Below are 21,017 nucleotides of genomic sequence, written 5' to 3'. Positions count from 1 at the left end.
TTGGAAGGACTGATGCTGAAGCTGAAGCTCCAATACTTTGGCCACCAGATGGGAAGAGTCAACTCATTGGAAAAGACCCTGATGCTGGGAAAGATTGAAGGCAGGAGGATAAGAGGATGACAGAGGACAAGATGGTTGGATGGCATCACCAACTCAACAGACAAGAGTTTGAGCAAACTCTGGGAGATGGTGATGGACAGGGAAACCTGGTGTGCTGCAGTCCATGGGGTGGCAGAGTTGGACACAATTTGGCCACTGAACGACGACAGTTAACATCTCCTTTGGCTGCTCCAGGCTGTTTCTCCTTTCTGATGTCCCTCAGACTTTCCTGGTTTTTGATGGCCTAAATGGTTTCTAGGAATATTGGTTAACTATTTTGCAGCCACTCCTTCAATTTGGGTATGTCTGATGTTCTCTTCATGGTTAGACTGAGGATATGGATTCAGGGAAGAAGACCACAGAGGTGAGCACCCTCATCACATTATGTCACAAGTACAGGCTGTGGGACTTGCCTGGTGGTCCAGGGGTTGAGACTCTGTGCTTCTGCTGCGGGGGGCATGGGTTTGGTCTTGGTGGGGGAACTAAGATACCACATGCCACGTGGCATGGCAAAAAAAGAATGAGTACTACAAACACAACATCACTGTTGATGTGGACCTTGACCATCTGCAAAGAAGCTGCTTGCCAGCTCTGCAGAGTCACTACCTGCCCTGCCACTCAGTCCGGCTTCCATACTCTGCTCTTCAGAAAGAAATCACTATGCACCATCCACACCTGAGGAGCAGGGAGTTAAAACCCAACTCCTCGAGGGCAGAGGATCTACATCAGTGATTTGAAATTCCTCTGCAGATATTTGTTTCTTCTTCTCCATTTATTTATGTATTCAATCATTCATTTATCAGTATGGACTTGTGGATATTTATTTTATACTCTGGGTTATAATTCAACACCTCATTGCTTATTTTATTGCTGGAACTGTCCCAGCTTTAGCCATCAGGAGCTCTTTCACTTGGCTCCTGTCCTTTTAACACATGCCCATCATTTTTGGCTTGGGGGTCTTGAGGGGTACTTCCTTACTTTCTGGTATTACAAGATGCTCATCTTGGGTAATCTCTGCCCTAATTCTAGAGTCAGCCATTCCTCCAAGGAGCTCCAAGGAAAAAGGTACGCTATCCATGTTCTCATGGCCAGAAAAGCAAGCCCAAAGTGAGGGAGGCACTTATCTATGGGCAGCAACCGTAGACAACACACAACTGTAGCAACCACAGTTGAAATTCAAGGCCAGCCCCCGCTCATGTGCCTACCCAGGCCCCCCAGTGCCTCTGAACCCGAAGCAAGCAGCATTGCTTAAAGGCAGAGGAATAGCGACAGTAACACTTCTGGCTCTTTCTCAATCCTGGGCCCTGGGGCCAGCTCTACTGTCCCTCAAGCTCTAACCTTTCTAGCAAAAGGGCATGTGGTAACCGCAGATGAGGCGCTTCAATGCATGCTGCATCTCATGAGGCTAGGATGCTTGTCCTCCCTGTTTACGGCTGTAGAAGGCCAAACGGCAGTTCTGGTGTATTGCTACTGCCTGTTCTAGCAAGAGTCTCTTGTTATTCCTGGTGGTTTCATAGGATACTGCAATCCATCAACATTTCAGATAATGAACTGTTCAGGGACTATCTGAGGAAGGTATGTGAACCATAGTTGTCTGAAAACTTGCATTGCCACCTTCTGGTAGGATCAAGAAAACACCATGTGGATTCATCCCTGGGCTTTCTATTTTGTTCCATTGATCTGTATTTCTGTCTTTGTGCCAGTACCATACTGTCTTGATGACTGTGGCTTTGTAGTAGAGCCTGAAGTCAGGCAGGTTGATTCCTCCAGTTCCATTCTTCTTTTTCAAGATTGCTTTGGCTTTTCAAGGTTTTTTGTATATCCATACAAATTGTGAGATTATTTGTTCTAGTTCTATGAAAAATACTGTTAGTAGCTTGATAGGGATTGCATTGAATCTATAGATTGTTTTGGGTAATATATTCATTTTCACTATATTGAATCTTCCAATCCATGAGCATGGTATATTTCTCCATCTATTTGTGTCATCTCTTATTTCTTTTATCAGTATTTTATAGTTTTCCATATATAGGTCTTTTGTTTCTTTCAATTCAGTTCAATCGCTCAGTAATGTCCGACCCTTTGCGACCCCATGAATCACAGCACGCCAGGCCTCCCTGTCCATCACCATCTCCAGGAATTCACTCAAACTCATGTCCATCGAGTCGGTGATGCCATCCAGCCATCTCATCCTCTGTCATCCCTTCTCCTCCTGCCCCCAATCCCTCACAGCATCAGAGTCTTTTCCAATGAGTCAACTCTTCGCATGAGGTGGCCAAAGTACTGGAGTTTCAGCTTTAGCATCAGTCCTTCCAAAGAACACCCAGGACTCATCTCCTTTAGAATGGACTGGTTGGATCTCCTTGCAGTCCAAGGGACTTTCAAGAGTCTTCTCCAACACCACAGTTCAAAAGCATCAATTCTTCGGCGCTCAGCTTTCTTCACAGTCCAACTCTCACATCCATACATGACCATTGGAAAAACCATAGCCTTGACTAAACGGACCTTTGTTGGCAAAGTAATGTCTCTGCTTTTCAATATGCTATCTAGGTTGGTCATAACTTTTCTTCCAAGGAGTAAGCGTCTTTTATGCACTCACCATCTGCAGTGATTTTGTAGCCCAAAAAGATAAAGTCTTACACTTCCCACTGTTTCCCCATCTATTTATTCCTAAGTATTTTATTCTTTTCATTGCAATGGTGAATGGAATTGTTTCCTTAATTTCTCTGTTTTCTCATTGTTAGTGTATACGAATGCAAAGGATTTCTGTGTGTTAATTTTATATACTGCAACTTTACTATATTCATTGATCAGCTCTAGTAATTTTCTGGTGGTGTCTTTAGGGTTTTCTATGTAGAGGATCATGTAATCTGCAGTGAGAGTTTTACTTCTTTTCAATCTGGATTCCTTTTATTTCTTTTTCTTCTGTAATTGCTGTGGCCAAAACTTCCAAAACTATGCTGAATAGTAGTGGTGAGAGTGGGCACCCTTGTCTTGTTCCTGACTTTAGGGGAAATGCTTTCAATTTTTCACCACTGAGGATAATGTTTGCTGTGGGTTTATCATATATGGCTTTTATTATGTTGAGGTATGTTCCTTCTATGCCTGCTTTCTGGAGGGTATTTATCATAAATGGATGTTGAATTTTGTCAAAGGCTTTCGCTGCATCTATTGAGATAATCATGTGGTTTTTATCTTTCAATTTGTTAATGTGGTGAATCACATTGATTGATTTGCAAATATTAAAGAATCCTTGCATCCCTGGGATAAAGCCCACTTGGTCATGATGTATGATCTTTTTAATGTGTTGTTGGATTCTGTTTTCTAGAATTTTGTTGAGGATTTTTACATCTATGTTCATCAGTGATATTGCCCTAGAGTTTTCTCTTTTTGTAGCATCTTTGTCTGGTTTTGGTATTAGGGTGATGGTGGCCTCATAGAATGAGTTTGGCAGTTTACCTTCCTCTGCAATTTTCTGGAAGTTTGAGTAGGACAGGTGTTAGCTCTTCTCTAAGTTTTTGGTAGAATTCACCTGTGAAGCCAGATAAATCCATGCACCTATAGACACCTTATCTTTGACAAAGGAGGCAAGAAAATACAATGGAGAAAAAACAATCTCTTTAACAAGTGGTGCTGGGAAAACTGGTCAACCACTTGTAAAAGAATGAAACTAGAACACTTTCTAACACCATACACAAAAATAAACTCAAAATGGATTAAAGATCTAAATGTAAAACCAGAAACTATAAAACTCCTAGAGGAAAACATAGGTAAAACACTCTCTGATATAAATCTCTGCAGGATCCTCTATGACTCACCTCCCAGAGTAATGGAAATAAAAGCAAAAACAAACAAATGGGAACTAACTAAACTTAAAAGCTTTTACACAATGAAGGAAACTATAGGCAAGGTGAAAAGACAGCCTTCAGAATGGGAGAAAATAACAGCAAATGAAGTAACTGGCAAAGAATTAATCTCAAAAATATACAAGCAGCTCATGCAGCTCAATACCAGAAAAATAAACGACCCAATCAAAAACTGGGCCAAAGAACTAAACAGATTTCTCCAAAGAAGACATACAGATGGCTAACAAACACATGAAAAGATGCTCAACATCACTCATTATCAGAGAAATGCAAATCCAAACCACAATGAGGTACTATCTCACACCAGTCAGAATGGCTGCTATCCAAGTCTACAAGCAATAAATGCTGGAGAGGATGTGGAGAAAAGGGAACCCTCTTACATTGTTGGTGGGAATGCAAACTAGTACAGCCACTATGGAGAACAGTGCGGAGATTCCTTAAAAAACTGAAAATAGAACTGCCTTATGACCCAGAAATCCCACTGCTGGGCATACACACCAAAGAAACCAGAATTGAAAGAGACACATGTACCCCAATGTTCATTGCAGCACTGTTTATAATAGCCAGGACATGGAAGCAACCTAGATGTCCATCAGCAGAAAAATGGATAAGAAAGCTGTGGTACATATACACAATGGAATAATACTCAGCTATTAAAAGGAATGCATTTGAATCAGTTCTAATGAGGCAGATGAAACTGGAGCCTATTATACAGAGTGAAGTAAGTCAAAAAGAAAAACACCAATACAGTATATTAACGCATATACATGGAATTTAGAAAGATGGTAATGATGACATTATATGCGAGACAGCAAAAGAGATACAGAGATAAAGAACAGACTTTTGGACTCTGTGGGAGAAGGTGAGGGTGGGATGATTTGAGAGAATAGCATTGAAACATGTATATTACCATATGTGAAATAGATTGCTAGTCCAGGTTCGATGCATGAGACAGGGCACTCACGGCTGGTGCACTGAGTCGACCCTGAGGGATGGGATGGGTTTGGGGAGGGAGGGGGAAGGGGGGTTCAGGATGGGGGACACATGTACACCCATGGCTGATTCGCGTCGATGTATGGCAAAAGCCACTACAATATTGTAAAGTAATTAGCTTCCAATTAAAATAAATAATTTAAATTAAAAAGAAAACACCATGTGGAAGCTTGAAGAACGGGTGTTGGTGCCTTGGATGACATTGCAGAGGAAGAGTGGAGTGCTTCTCCCTCATCAGTCATGCTCCTGATGGTACAGGGGACGATACTGTGCTGAAAAGCACAGATTTTGATGACCCTACACTGAAAGTGACTTGGACAAGTAATACTCTAAATGTGAGGAAGTTATGGGAATACTTTACTTCCCCATACTGTCACATCTATGTACATACAAGAGTAATGTATGATCAAGGGGACTTCCCTGGTGGTCCAGAGACTAAGACTCCATGATCCCAATACAGGGGGTCAGGTTCAATCTCCGGTCAGGGAAGTAGATCCCACATGCTGCAACTAAGAGCCCCCACACCTTGTGCCCCAAGATCCCACGTGCCCTATGAAGATAGACGATCCCAGTGCCACAATGAAGACACAGCACAGCCAGATACATACTCAAATTATTAAAACATGAGTGATATATGATCAAAATCTAAGCCTAAATAAGGCTAAAGGGCTCTTCCAATAAGGACAAATACAAATGCTGATAAGAAAGCATCGTGTCTGTGTGTTGTGTGTTAGTGCTCAGTCGTGTCTGGCTTTGCGACCCCGTGGACTGTAGCCCACCAGGCTCCTCTGTCCATGGAAATCTCCAGACAATAATATTGAAGTAGGTTTCCATGCCCTTCTCCAGGGGATCTTCCCAAGCCAGGGATCGAACCCAAGTCTTCCGCATTGCAGGCAGATTCTTTACTATCTGAGCCACCCAGGAAACCCAAGAAAGCATTATATCAGAATTTAATTAGTAGTATTTTTCCTCTTCCTCAAGTTCATAAAATAGCAGAGGATCTGACAATTCATGGGGTCTTTGATTTCATCAAATATGGTAATAGGCATGTGTTTACACAGATGTCTAAACTCATCTGTGTGCACGCATCCGTGTCACACACATAGACGTGGGCACATGTATATGCACGTGTGTAAACACTTGTACTATACACGTGCCTGCATGCATACACGTGTATATATGCCAGTGATACACTGCTGCCTGCAGCCTGAGGTCCCTGTTCGCCCCCAGCCCTCAGACACTGACTCACTCAGGCAGGAGCCAGAGCTGGGCCCTGCTGTGCCCTGGGCTAGGACTGAGACCTCACAGGGGAGTCACACTGACTCATACGCCATGTTGGCAGGCCCTGCCTTCAAGATCACCGGTGAGATCTCAGAGGTGGGAGGTGGGAGGAGGGTGCTCAATCTCCTGTTCCTTTCTCAGCTGCTCTATCCCCACCCCACAAGTTCATGCTCACAGGCTGGACTGGACTACAAGCCTGCGCTTTAAGCTACCTTCTAACCAGCATACCTCTTCAGGTGCAGCTGTCTCTGGGATTCCCAGCGCCTCCTGGACGCAGCCATTCAGGCCGCTTCATGCCTAAGCTGTTTGTGCAGACTGATTCCAGAGTGCCTAGAGCCTGGCCTCCCAGCCCAACAGAGTCCCTGTTACGAGTCTACAATACTCAGCATTTCTCTCCCATGACTTATCTCCAAAATGCAGGGGCCATTACGGCCCTGGTTGGCCTGCCTGTGAGTGAAGCTGGGTTGTGAGGGGTCCTGGAAAGACCAACACTCTGGGTGTGTGGAGGCCTGAGGACGGAAGGTGAGGCAGAAGTCAAGTGTTTGGAACAGCGCCTGGTACACAGCATGGGCTCAACCAACAGCATCTGCTATTTAGTTTAAAATGGCTACCTCCCACTTTGGGGGCTGAGAAGCTGCCTAGTAGATCACCCCAGAATCAGGATTTCAGAAGTCTGGCCTCCAGAGTGTCCCATACCTGCAAAGGAGAAGCTGGACATGAGAGCCCTTGGTGAGCTGTCAGGCTCTCTTCACACGGGAGCAGTCCTCTTCATTACCATGTCTCTCCTGCCAGGAATGCCTGCCAGAAGTTACAGCACTGGGCCTCTGGCAGGCGCTGTTCTCTACCCAGTAGACTTCTTGTGTGGGGCAACTGGAGATCATAATCCACGCCCCCCCCCCATTTTTTTGCCTGCACCACGTGGCTTATGGGATCTTAGCTCCCTGACCAGAGGTCAAACCCAGGTCCTCGGCAGTGAAAGCTTAAGTCCTAACCATTGGACCACCAGGGAACTCTGGATTTATACTGTAAGGCTGGGGGGGGGGGAGGTGGCGGTCACACGTGGTCATTAAGGTCACTCTGATGCTGACGATTCTCTCCTGTGGGGCATCCTGTGCCCTGGAGGGTGTTTGGCAGCATCCCCAAGCCCCTCCCATCAGATGCCAGGAATACCCCGACCTGCTCCAGCTGTGACACCCAAAACATTTCTCCAAACCCTCCCAAGTGTCCCCTGGGATGCAAAATTGCCTCCAGTCAAGAACCACTATCTTAAAGTGAATGAATTTTTGTTTTGCTGGGGAAGTGGTCTCTGAGTGCTGTCCAAGCACTGGGAAACTCCTTGGGGAGAGTCAAAAGAAGAGGAAGGACATAAAGCGAGGGAGGATGGGGATTTGCATCCTCCCAGTGAGCAGGGAGGTTGAGCTGCTCACATACCCCTGAAGGGAAGAGGTCTGGCAGAGAAACGCTCTGTCAGCAGGAAAGAGGTCTTTGTGCTATTCTGAACCAGCTTGTATGATGAATATCTAACACAGTTAGTGACAACAGAAAGCCATGCTCCTGGGTGAGGCACCTAGATCTAGGTCTGAGACCCAAACCTCCAAGATCTAGAAGGGGCGCCAAGCTTCTCCAAGCAGGGCATCTGAGAGGCCTTGGTGCTCTGCATCTTTGTAGTAAGAGCCAAGTGGGGCAGGTTAGGATTGAGGTGGGCAGGGGGCCTATCACCCAGACAGGGGGATGCCAAGATGGGTCCGGCCACAGACTGGCTTGGGGAGGACTGTTGAAAGGGCCTCTCTGCCTTCTCACCTCCCTCTGCTCTGGCTCCGGGCCTGAGAAGTGTCTCTGAAACTCATATTCATATGATTCTTCATCCCAGAAAGGATTTGGTGCATCACCCCAGGCAATGAGAGGGTACCTGACTGCACCAGCCAGTCCGGCCACAGCCAGGAGTCAAGGTCAAGAATGTCTCACGGTGACACTCATGATCCTGACTCTGCCAGGAAGACCCATCTCAGGAAGTGGCTCCTTCTGCAAAGGGGCAGTGTGCTTCCCACCTCCAGAGCTGGGAGCCCAGCAACCCTCCCGCCTCAAGTCCTGCCTCAGCAGCAGTAGGACTAAAGAGCTAACTTTGGAATCAGACAGCGAAGAGTCTGAATCCCGGTTTTGCCATTTGTCACTTGGCTTCTAAGACTTGCAGAACGTCACTTGCGCAAGGCAGTGGTGAGGATGCAAGGAGCCTGCCCGTCAAGTCCTCTGCCCTGCATCTGACATGTGGTAGGAACCGGAATGACACTGTGATATTTGAGATACTCACAATAGCTTGGAGTCCTGGAGTCCTGGTTCTTTCTGCTGCCCCATCACAGCCTCAGCTGGCCTCTGGCACCCATCTGCCCCTGTCATATATCCACCTGTATGCCACCATCAGGGACTATTCTTCATGCATTCTCTCCATCTGAGAGTCCATGCTACTGCCTGATGGACCATCCTGCCATAGCTACCCTCCCGAGAGTTCTCTGCAGGCATTTGCCACCTCCCCTTCACACTGCTGCCACCATTCTTGGCCTGTACACTCTTCATCTTACCAGACCTCTCCCTGCCAAGGCTGGCTCAGCACCAAATGCCTCCAGAAAGCCTTCCTGTTTCCAGAAGTCCACAGGGACACCATCTCCTTCTGTACTGCCCTCAAAGGTCCCCTAGAACAGGAGTCCATATGAAATAGTATGTACACACCAGACACTCACTAAATGCTGAAAACTGCCCCTTACATTTCAAGTGGTTCCCTTGGTCAAACAAATCCTAAGAAATAAAAACAGAGCTGGAAGAAATCAGGCTCCTTGCCTTCAGACTATACTACAAAGCTACAGTAATCAAAACAGTATGGTACTGGCACAAAAAGAGAAATATAGATCAATGGAACAGGCTAGAAAACCCATGCATTTGTGGTCAATTAAGGAGGCAAGAGTACACAATGGAGAAAAGATAGTCTATCCAATAAGCAGCGCTAGGAAAACCAGACAGCTACATGTAAAAGAATAAAATTAGAACATTCCCTAACACCATACATATAAATTCAAAATGGATCAAAAACCTAAATGTAAGGCCAGACACTATAAACCTCTTAAGGGGAAAACACTTTTTGACATAAATCACATCAATATCTTTTTTGATCCACCTTCTACAGAAGTGAAAGTAAAAATAAACAAATGGGACCTAATTAAATTTAAAAGCTTTTGCACAACAAAGGAAAACATAAACAAAGTGAAAAGACAACACCCAGAATGGGAGAAAATGTTTGCAAACACAGCAACTGACAAGAGATTAATCTCCAAGATACACAAACAGCACATGCAGCTCTATGCGGGCAGCTCTAATGGGCAGAAGATCTAAATAGACGTCTTCCAGGAAAAGCAGAGACATCACTTTGTTGACAAAGATCCACATAGTCAAAGCTATGGTTTTTCCAGGAGTCATGTACGGATGTGACAGTTGGACCATAGGAAGGCTGAGCACTGAAGAATAGATGCTTCTGAATGGTGATGCTGGAGAAGACTCTTGAGAGTCCCTTGGATTCCAAGGAGATCAAACCAGTCAATCCTAAAGGAAATCAACTCTGAATATTCGTTGGAAGGACTGATGCTGAAGCTGAAGCTCCAATACTTGGGCCACCTGATGTGAAGAGCTGATTGGAAAAGATCCTGATGCTGGGAAAGACTGAAGACAGGAGGAGAAAGGGACAACAGAGGACAAGATGGTTGAATGGCATCACCGACTCAATAGACATGAGTCTGAGCAAACTCTGGGAGACGGTAGGATAGGGAAACCTGGCGTGCTGCAGTCCATGGGGTCACAAAGAGTCAGACATGACCAAGTGACTAAACAACAGCAAGAAAGGAATTCCCTGGTGGTTCAGTAGTTAGGACTACATGCTTCCACTCAAGAGACATGGGTTCCCTCCCTGGTCGGAGAACTAAGATCCCACAAGCCCCGTGGTGTGGCCAAAATATATAAATAGATATTTTTCCAAAGAAGACATAAAGATCGCCAAAAAAGCACATGAAAAGATGTCATGCCATCACTAACTATCAGAGAAATACAAATCAAAACTACAAAGTGTTATCACCTCACACAGGTCAGAATGGCCATCATCAAAAAGTCTATAAACAATAAATGCTGGAGAGGGTAGGAATGTCATTTTATATAACCACTATGGAGAACAGTATGGAGGTTTTATCCATAAAAAACTAAAAACAGAACTATCATATGACCCAGCCATCCCACTCTTGGGTGTATATCCAGAGAAAACCATAATTCAAAAAGATACATGCAAAAAAAAAAAAAAAGATACATGCACCTCAATGTTCATTGCAGCTCTATCTACAATACTCCGGACATGGAAGCAACCTAGATGTCCATCAACAGAGGAATGGATAAAGATGTGGTAAATATAGACAATGGAATATTACTCGGTCACAAAAGAGAACTAAATACTGCTATTTGCAGCAACATGGATGGACCTAGGGATTATCATACTAGGTCAGACAGAAAAAGAAAATACAGAGAAAATATCACATGATATCACTCACATGTCAAATCAAATTAAAAATGATATACATGAACTTATTGGCACAATACGAACAGACTCACAGATTTTGAAAACAAGTTTATGGTTACCAAAGGGGAAACATCGGGTGCTAGGGAATGATAAATTAGGCACTTGGAATTAAACAAACATACTTTACTATATAATAAAATAGATAACCAACAAGGACCTACTGTATAGCACGTGGAACTCTACTCGATACTCTGTAATAATCTATATAGGAAAAGAACCTGAAAAAAAGTGAATATATTGGGAGCTTCCCAAGTGGCTCAGTGGTAAAGAATTCACCGGCTAATACAGGAGACAAGGGTTTGATCCTTGGGTCAGGAAGAACCTCCGGAGAAGGAAATGGCAATCCACTCCAGTACTCTTGCCTGAGAAGTCCCATGGATCAAGGAGCCTGGTAGACTACAATCCATGGGGTCACAAAAAGAGTCAGACACATGATCCCTTGCCCTGAGATTTAAGAAGCCTTAAGGAAACATCCTCTACACAGATGGGTAAACCGAGGCACAGAGAAAGCCAAGTCCATCCAGGGCACAGCAGCATGTGAGGGAAGGCTGAGGAGTCGTTGCCCAACATCTGAAGCTCTATGAATATTTATGGTACATCCTCAGGTTAACGCAAAAGAAAATTGAGAGGCAAGAAGCCCAAGAGCCGCAGTGACTGGGACCTGATCAGATCATTCTGAGTTCCACAAAGGGCTCTGCCCCTCCCATCCACCCTGGGAACCATATCTCTTCTCTCTGATCCCGCCAGGCCACCCCTGGCCCCGGAAACCAGGGTCAGAAATGGTCACAGGCAGGCAGGCGCCGTGAGGGAAGAGCAAAGGGACACCCTTTTTGCTGGCTTCATGAAATCCTGAAAGGAAGCGGGGCTTCAAGCATCCCAGCCAAATACAGGTTTCCACACAATGGATAGGATGAGCTGCTGGTCTCCTGGGAGGGAGAGGTTGTCTGGGCTCCTCCACTCATAGTCACAGGTGGGATTCTGGCTGGCTGGCTGCTGTCCCCCAGGAAAGTCAGAACCCAAACCTCGCTTTCCCCCTGTGGCAGCTGGAGGTCTGCAACACAGCAGCTCCTTAAGCAAGGTCCATCTCAGTGCCCTAAGCCTTTCCCCCAAGAGGAAGGAGCCCTTGTGGGAAGCTGCACCCCTCTGTTCCCACACCCACAAGGGCAAGGCAGCAGTGAGCAAGGAACCAGCCTCCAACAGCACTCCAGAACCCTCTGAGAAGACAGAACCGAGACCATGGAAACAGGCTTCACAGCAGGCCCCCCCTGCAGGGTCTTCAGTGCCCGTGTGTCTGGTGGGGGCCTTCCCAAGGGCACACAGTGGTGCAAAACCTACAACATGTTGAGTTTCCACCCCAAGCAGGGATCTCACGAACTGGCCATGGTCCCTCCAGGACACACGCACATCCAATCACTCACTTCCTGGGGTCACTCCCAGGGTCCCACTCCGGGCCTGGGTGGGGACCCACTCAGAACTCAGAGTTGGCATAAATATTATTTTAAGCTGAAGACACTTGAGATTCAACAGATGCAGAAATAAAGCATCTCAGAAATTCCCGGGAGGGAGATGGGAGGGAGTTTCAAAAGGGAGGGGATATATGTATACCTATGGCTAATTCATGATGAGGTTTGACAGAAAACAAAATTCTGTAAAGTAATTATCCTTCAATAAAAAAAAAAATAAATTATATATATATTAAAAAAAGAAATTCCTTCCTTTGACAAAGCAGCAACTCCCGAGAAAATGAGCTACTATAAATCCTCTCCCCAGGGGAATTTCATGGCCATTAAAAAAAAAGAGAGACAGAAAGATCACTTGCACCTGAATAAACATGTATCATCACAAACTTTCTTATTTCCTACTTGTTCTCCTAAAGTCCACTTGTCTTTCCTAAAGAAACCTATCTGCCCTTCCCATGGAGCCTCTTCTCCCCTCTCTTTCCTTTATTAAGTTAAGCATCAGTTCGGTTCAGTCGCTCAGTCGTGTCTGACTCTTTGCAACCTCATGGACTGCAGCACATCAGGCTTCCCTGTCCAACACCAACTCCCGGAGCTTGCTCAAACTCATGTCCATTGAGTCAGTGGTGCCATCCAACCATCTCATCCTCTGTTGTCCCCTTCTCCTCCCACCTTGAATCTTTCCCAGCATTAGGGTCTTTTCAAATGAGTCAGTTCTTTGCCAAAGTCTCGGTGGCCAAAGTATTGGAGTTTCAGCTTCAGCATCGGTCCTTCCAATGAATATTCAGGACTGATTTCCTTTAGGATTGACTGGTTGGATCTCCTTCCAAATTGGGAAAGGAGTACCTCAAGGCTGTATATTGTCACCCTGCTTATTTAACTTATATACAGAGTACACCATGTGAAATGCCAGGCTAGATGAAGCACAAGCTGGAATCAAGATTGCCAGGAGAAATAATAACCTCGGATATGCAGGTGACACCACCCTTATGGCAGAAAGTGAAGAACTAAAGAGCCTCTTGATGAAAGTGAAGGAGAGTGAAAAAGTTAGCTTAAAACTCAACATTCAGAAAATGAAGATCATGGCATCCAGTCCCATCACTTCATGGCAAATAGGTGGGGAAATAATGGAAATAGTGACAAACTTTATTTTTGGGGGTTCTAAAATCACTGCAGATGGTGACTGCAGCCCTGAAATTAAAAGATGTTTGCTCCTTGGAAGAAAAGCTATGACAAGCCTAGACAGCATATTAAAAAGCAGAGACATTACCTTGCCGACAAAAGTCCATCTAGTCAAAGCTATGGTTTTTCCAGTAGTCATGTATGGATGTGAGAGTTGGAGTGCAAAGAAAGCTGAGTGCCGAAGAATTCATGCTTTTGAACTGTGGTGTTGGGGAAGGCTCTTGAGAGTTCCTTGGACTGCAAGGAGATCCAACCAGTCTATCCTAAAGGAAATCAGTCCTGAATATTCATTGGAAGGACTGATGCTGAAGCTGAAACTCCAATACTTTGGCCACCAACACTTTGGCAAAGAACTGACTCATTTGAAAAGATCCTGATGCTGGGAATGATTGAAGGTGGGAAGAGAAGGGGATGACAGAGGATGAGATGGGATGGCATAACTGAGTCAATGGGTATGGGTTTGAGCAAGCTCTAGGGGTTGGTGGTGGATAGGGAAGCCTGGTGTGCTGCAGTCCATGGGGTCGCAAAGAGTCAGACACGACTGAGTGACTAAACTGAACTGAAAATCTTTCACATGACACTTGTTTTTATTTTTGTATGAAAGTCATGATTTTGCTTTTTTTCTGAAAATTATCTTTTAGCAAACTCTGGGGCTGTGAATAGAGCCCATTCATACTCCTGGGGTCTTCACGATCCAGGACCGAGGGTCCTAACACTCAGGGCTTCCTAAAGGCTCCCCTGGCCCCTTCCCCACTCCCTCCCCCTCACTCCTGTTCTCCACCTGCTGGCTCCAGGGACCAACTTGGCTCTCTGACTAATGGGATTAGTATTCAGCTGTGTGGTCTTAGGTCGGACTAGCAATTTATAGAGTCTGGATGGGTGGTCAAGTGCTCCAGTGAGGTGGGTGTGTTCATATACATAGTTACCCTCCCTCTCTTTCTCAAATGGCAGCAAGTGGTAGCCTTTGCCCTGTGAGTTGCAAACCACAGGCTGTGTGTGTGTGTGTGTGTGTGTGTGTGTGTTATTCGCTCAGTCACGTCCAACTTTTTGCGGCCCTATGAACTGTAGCTGCCAGGCTCCTCAGTCTATGGGATTCTCCAGGTAAGAATACTGGAGGGGGTAGCCATTTCCTTCTCCAGGGAATCCAGGGATCGAATCCCAGTCCCCAGGAATAACAGAATTAGTATTCAAACAAAGAAGTGGCAAGGGGCAGGCTTCCTGGTTCTCCTCCCCTCCCTGGGGCTCCTGTAATTGGAGCTGATCTCTCCCCTTGCCTTTTTCTTAACAGTGGCATTGCAGACAGAAGTACACTGTTTCCCCCTTTTCCCATGCTGGCTCCCTGCCTCTCCCATGGACACCATTCACTTCTACATTTACTGACTACCTATCAGGTGTTGGACTAAATACCCATGCTGTGTGCTCTTGGGGGTTCAAAAAAAGCCTAAGTCAAAGTTCCCATCCTCAAGGACTCCACCTGCAGAGACTTACACAAAGAATCACACAAACACACAAAGACAATACGGCTATGAGAATGCAGAACACACTGCCTGAGTACTCCCTAAGTGCCAGGTGTGTGCTCAAGACTTCATATACATTCAACCCAAGAGCAGACAATATTATGAAAAATGGAGGCTTTCAGGGATTAAATATTATTAAAACAGACATAGATTGGGGTGCCTGGTGAGCTCAGAACAATTTCTCCAGGGCCCATGCCTGTGTCCAGTCCCTCTTGTCCTTTGGGAAACTCTTGTCCTTCTCCAACATATAGTGATTGGTCCAAAGGGTGGTCATGTGACTCAAATTTTAGAGTCCTGCTCCAGGAACTTTTGCCTGGAAACTCAAGGAGTAACTTCTTTTGTCTCTGGTCAGGGAGCTATAGCAGTAAGAATCAGCTTCACTGAAAAGATCCTCAACATTGCTAATTATTAGAGAAAAGCAAATCAAAACTACAATGAGGTACCACCTCACACCAGTCAGAATGGCCATCATTAAAAAGTCAGCAAATGACAAATGCTGGGAAGGGTGTGGATGAAAGGAAACCCTCCTACATGCTGGTGGGAATGTAAGTTGGTGCGGCCACTGTGGAAAACAGTAGAGAGGTTCCTTAGAAAACTAAAAACAGAATTACCATATGATCCAGCAATCCCACTCCTGGGCATATATCTAGACAATACTATCGATATAATTTAAAAAGATACATATGCTTCTATGTTCATAGCAGCACTACTCACAAGAGCCCAGACATGGAGACAACCTCAGTATTCATCAACAGATGAAGGGATAAAGATGATGCGGTAAATATATACAATGGAATATTACTCAGCCATAGAAAAGAAAGAAAGAATGCCTTTGCAGCAACATGCAACTAGAAATTACCATACTGTCAGAAAGAAAAAGACAGATGTCATGATATCACTTATATGTAGAATGTAAAATATGATACCGATTCATATGTAGAATGTAAAATATGACACAAACGAAGCTATCTCTGAAACAGAAAGAGAATCACAGACATAGAGAACAGACGAGGGGTTGCCAAAGGGTAGAGAGTTGAAGGCGAGATGGAGTGGGAGGCTGGGGTTAGCAGATGCAAGCGTTCATATACAGAATGGACAAACAACGAGGCCTGCAGTATAGTACAGAGAACTATGTTCAATATCGTATGATAAACCATAATGGAAAAGAATATTTAAAAAATAATGTGTGTATATATATATATGTATGTATAACGGAATCACTTTGCCACACAATAGAAATTAATACAACATTGCAAATTAACCACGATTTTTAAAAATTGGAGGGAAAAAAAAGTCAGCTTCGTCATGCTCATAGCCAGAATCCGTCTTTTTGAGAAGTTGGTCAAGAGAATTAGAATGTGAAGAGGACCTGAAGAGTCCACGTAAGCCTCTAGTACCAGTTACACTTAAAACAGTTCCATCTTGTTCTCCCACAACCTGGCCCATATTTTTAGCCCTGTTTTCCTTAATCTAGTTCGAGTTTGTTTTCCATCATTTGCAAGTTACAGAGTCGGAAGAATACAGGTCCCTTGCCTGAGGTCACACAGCTAACAAGGGGCTGGCCGCATGCCCTCCCAGCAGCCACCTCGCCGCCCGTGTGGCTGGGTTACGGACACCGGACAGCACAGGCAGCATCGTGCTATTTTATTCTGTATAAATGCTGCCAGGGGGATTGGCATGACCATGGGGTTGGCACTCTTGCTCATCAACTGTTCCATTCCAGAAACGTGCCACCACTCGCCTCACGAAAGTCACATTATCATCAATGTCCACGGTTGGCCCCTCTTGCACCTAGACTGGTCCCCCTCCTCCCAGAGCCACAGCCACGGGCACTTCCGACAAAGGCCTCTTGTCAGAAGAGAACCAGTGCAGAGCCCACCTCTGATGTTTTCCATCTCCCTTTCTTTCTGGTCTCCCTCATCTCTGCGCCTTTAGGTCAGAGCTGCCCATCTGTAGCCCAGAGGCCAAATGTGACATGTAGATAGGTTTTATTCAGCATTCACAGCGTTTTTATTTTAGCATTTTAAAAATTAGGAGTTTCACTTAGATATCACAATTTAAATTTTCCATATAAAAAGTTAAAAAAAAAACCTATATGCATTTCTGACTTAAAAAAAAAACAAACTGGCCTATCCATGACAGTACTGCTAAGTCACTTCAGTCGTGTCCGATTCTGTGTGACCCCATAGACGGCAGCCCACCAGGCTCCCCCGTCCCTGCGATTCTCCAGGCAAGAACACTGGAGTGGGCTGCCATTTCCTTCTCCAATGCATGAAAGTGAAAAGTGAAAGTGAAGTCGCTCAGTCGTGTCCGACTCTCATCGACCCCATGGACTGCAGCCTACCAGGCTCCTCTGCCTATGGGATTTTCCAGGCAAGAGTACTGGAGTGGCGTGCCATTGCCTTCTCCGCATCCATGACAAGAGCCCTGCATCTCTGCATGAGCACCTCTGGCAACAACTGACCAGTAACCACTCACTGTGGACAGTGCATGGCCTCTCTGCTTCACCTGTCTCAAAATTTACCCAGAACCCTCATTTTCCCTGCCTGACTGATCTCGGTGAACACCCAGAGCCACACACTGGGGGGCTGGGATCTCTGCTAACATGACAGCCCAGTAGCCAGTCTCTCCAGCCTAGGATTGGGCATTTTCCCCAGATGATAAATCTCAGGAAACCCCTTCAACTCTAAGACAAGTGGGACCCCTGGCCTCACCTGACCCAGGCTCTGAATATGTCCAAGTGCGGAAACCACTGACCACAAGCTCCAGTTTGCCTGTAGGTACCTCAGCACAGTCACATGCTGCTGACACCGGGCCAAGGCCCAGGATGGACGCCAGGCCAGCTCAGGCCCATCTCAACCGTTCAGCTGGACGCGGGAGCAGGCAGTGACTTCCCTGAGCCCACCCGGAAAACCAGCGCCACCAAACCATCAGACGAGCGCCAGGGGCCCCCACCCCAGCCCCGGCAGCCAGCCCCAGGGCTCGGGCACACTCACGATATTCATGAGGGTGAGGACGTAGTTCTGCACATGCTCCTTGCCGTGGAAGCGCACCACCGAGTCGTCCACCGCCAGCAGCACCTCGATGCTGTAGCTGCCCGGCGTGGCGTGTCGCCGCTTCCGCTCTGCTTCTCCTAGCCGGTCCCCCACCAGGCCCAGCAGGTTGGGAAGGTCGCCCAGGCCAAAAGCTGGAACCGAGACAGGAAGAGACGGAGGTTCAAATCCACGTAAGGAACTGTCACCATGATGCCACCTGCTGATCGACCCCTGCCCCCATCATGTGCACCCCTTCCCCTGCCTCTGACAGCATGAGGGTTTGTGCCAGGCCAGGTGATGGGTGGGCGTGAGCCCTCTCTCTGACATGAGGATGTGGCAAATCTCTGAGGCAGTGAGGAGCGGAGAGGTGAGAATTGGCCCAGGCTCCAGTTCCCGCTCAGTTCCATCTCCCTGTCACGTCCCAGCCCAAGCCCCTCCACCTCTCTGGGCTCCCCTCCCCTCCTGTGACATGAGAAGGAATAATCCTTGATATCCTGCCAGATATGCTTGCTGTAAAAATCAAAGATGGCAGTGGGTAGAAACATCATCATACAGGAAAAAATGTTTTCTGGTATTACCATGGCCTGTGGAGGGCATTTTAGGGACCCTTGGAGGATGCCCCATGCCCCTCAAATCCCTCTCAATCATTGCCAGCAACTCCAAATTTCCCCATCATAGCTTTGACCTTTTAGCTAAGGTTATTTATTTAACCAGCATTTATTAACTTGTATGACGTAATCGAGGACCTTTTCTGTAAAGGATCAGATAGTTAACATTTTAGGGTTTGTGGTTCATCTGGTCCATCTCAGCTCTTCAATTTGACTACTGAAATATAAAAGCAGCTACAGACAATATATAAACAAATGAGTGTCTCTGGGTTTCAATAAAACTTTATTTACAAAAACAAGTGGTAGGCCTCATTTAGCTCATGGACCTTAGTTGGCTGACTCCTAATAGAATCCAATCCAATCCTTAAAGACAACTCTGTCAGATTATTGACTCTATTATACAAGTAAACAAGCTAAGGTTCAAAGTAGCATGTCCAGGTCTGTCTGAATCAAAAGGTCATGCTTTGAAACATATGGCTATTTAGAAAGGTAACATCTCAAGCAGTTATCAGTCATTTACACCATAGCCCGGATAAGGACTGGAGCAACACTTGTTGGGGCAGTGGAGTGAGGAGTACATGAGGACACCAGAGGAAGCAGGATGGGAGGCAAGGGTCTCTCAAGAAAGCTTCAAATGTCTTAATGACTCTCCTGCCATCCCACCCTGAAGCTCTGATTCTTGTGCACTGATTTTTAAGACTATTCATTTATCCACAGTTATTTCAAAACCCCTGTGCCTGCAAGATGGGGCTGAGGCTCTAAAGATGCCAGCACTACAGTCCCAGCACATATCCAGAGGTGTGGCTGCAGAAGGGGCCCCACACTACTACCACGGAGGACGGTGGTGGGTGAGGAAGGCAGGACCCTGTCCTCGAGCTCCCCCGCCTAGTGCAGGTGGCAGATAGGAAACTGGGCAGTAAATAGAGTACCGTCAAGGACCAGACAGTAGCACTGACTAGGGCAGGCTTCCACACCGAGACCCAAACCGGGACGGCGGAGCTGGGAGAGGCTTCTGGAGGAGGGCACACCTGAGCCGGCCGGAGGGGGAGTGGGAGACCTGCTGGAGCACGGGGACCACAGGACCCACTGTGACTGAGGGTAAGGAGCTACCGACCACAGTGTGGTAACCCTCCGGGAAGACTCGATGGGCACCCAAGTTCTGCCTCTAAGCCTCCTTGCACATGGGTACTCCAGGGATTGAAGGCTGAGTGCGGAGCAAGGAAATCACGGTGCTCCATGCTGTTTCTATTTTCCCTTCGGTAGTGGCACTGCCGTGCAAAGGAATCTACCATGCCCTAGATTTAAGAGTTGGGGAATGCATGGCCACCGTGCCTAAAGGAGAGACCAGAAATGGGCAGCTGGCCTCTGAGCAATGCACAGACTGGCGAGCAGGGCTTGGGCCAGCGTCCGCCCTCACTGCCCCCGAGGCCAGTGCCTCTCTCTTTGCAGGTGAGACTGCACCAGAGCTCCTGGAGGCCCTGCTATCTGAGCCCAACAGTGAGCGCAGCAGCCCAGAGACAAATTCCTGGGTGAGAGGGGAAGAGACCCCCAGCAAGGGAGGAAGAAGGTCAAAGCCTCTCTCCATGCAGTGAATTGAATCATAATAGCCACTCCCAACACATGAGCAGCGCCTGGAGGTTTCAGCCCTGCAAGGGAAAAGGGGAACTCGACTCCTCACAGCTCTCCTTGCCAGGTCTGTCAGAGGTAGACTCAGAGAGGTCACCTGACTCATCTCAGGTCACACAGCAAGTTCATGGTAAACATCCAGAATGTAAACCCAGGCCTCCCACTCCCCATTATCACACCCTAACAGGGCCCACCCAGATTTCTCTCTCAAAAAACAGGGAGAGGCATTGCGGAGGGCCTGCTGACATCAGCCACAGACCCTGGAGACAATCCATTCACACCCTCTTCTATGCGTCTCTCATCCTTCAGGCCACAAATAGGGAATTCTCAAAGCGGAAAGGGTGGGGGCAGCAGGTCACCAGAAACTTTCAGTGAGCCCACCCAAGGAGCCCTGAGAAAATGTAAAATGGTGCAGCTGCTCTGGAGAACAGTTTGGCAACTCCCCCAAAAGTTACACACAGCATTACCATAGAACCTCCATCTTTACAGCATCTTACGTACATACTGAAAACAATGGAAAACATATGTTTACATGAAAACTTGTGCATGAATGTTCACGGTGGCATTATCATAATAGCCACCAAATGGAAACAACCCAAATGGGCACCAACAGATGAACAGATAGGTAAAATGTAGTTTCTCCATGGGGTGGAATATTACTCTGCCATGAAAAGGAGTGAAGTACTAATTAAGATACACACTAGCAGAGATTGACCTTACACACAAAGTGACAGAAAGCCAGTCCCA

General features: G+C 46.4%; 1 protein-coding gene across 2 annotated transcripts in view; it reads right to left on the bottom strand.

Annotated features, from left to right (window-relative positions):
- The window catches only part of ADAMTS14 (ADAM metallopeptidase with thrombospondin type 1 motif 14), a 95,251-nt gene that overhangs the window by 44,979 nt on the left and 29,255 nt on the right, over window positions 1-21,017 (bottom strand). For both annotated transcript variants that reach the window (XM_005226362.5, NM_001192247.3), the window contains exon 4: window positions 17,998-18,188. In XM_005226362.5, the coding sequence (XP_005226419.1) occupies window positions 17,998-18,188 (191 nt within the window). The remainder of the gene's footprint in view (window positions 1-17,997; window positions 18,189-21,017) is intronic.

Source organism: Bos taurus, chromosome 28, assembly GCF_002263795.3.
Source record: "Bos taurus isolate L1 Dominette 01449 registration number 42190680 breed Hereford chromosome 28, ARS-UCD2.0, whole genome shotgun sequence".
In the NCBI taxonomy this organism is placed as follows: domain Eukaryota; kingdom Metazoa; phylum Chordata; class Mammalia; order Artiodactyla; family Bovidae; genus Bos; species Bos taurus.
This window is presented reverse-complemented; position numbering and strand designations above follow the sequence as displayed.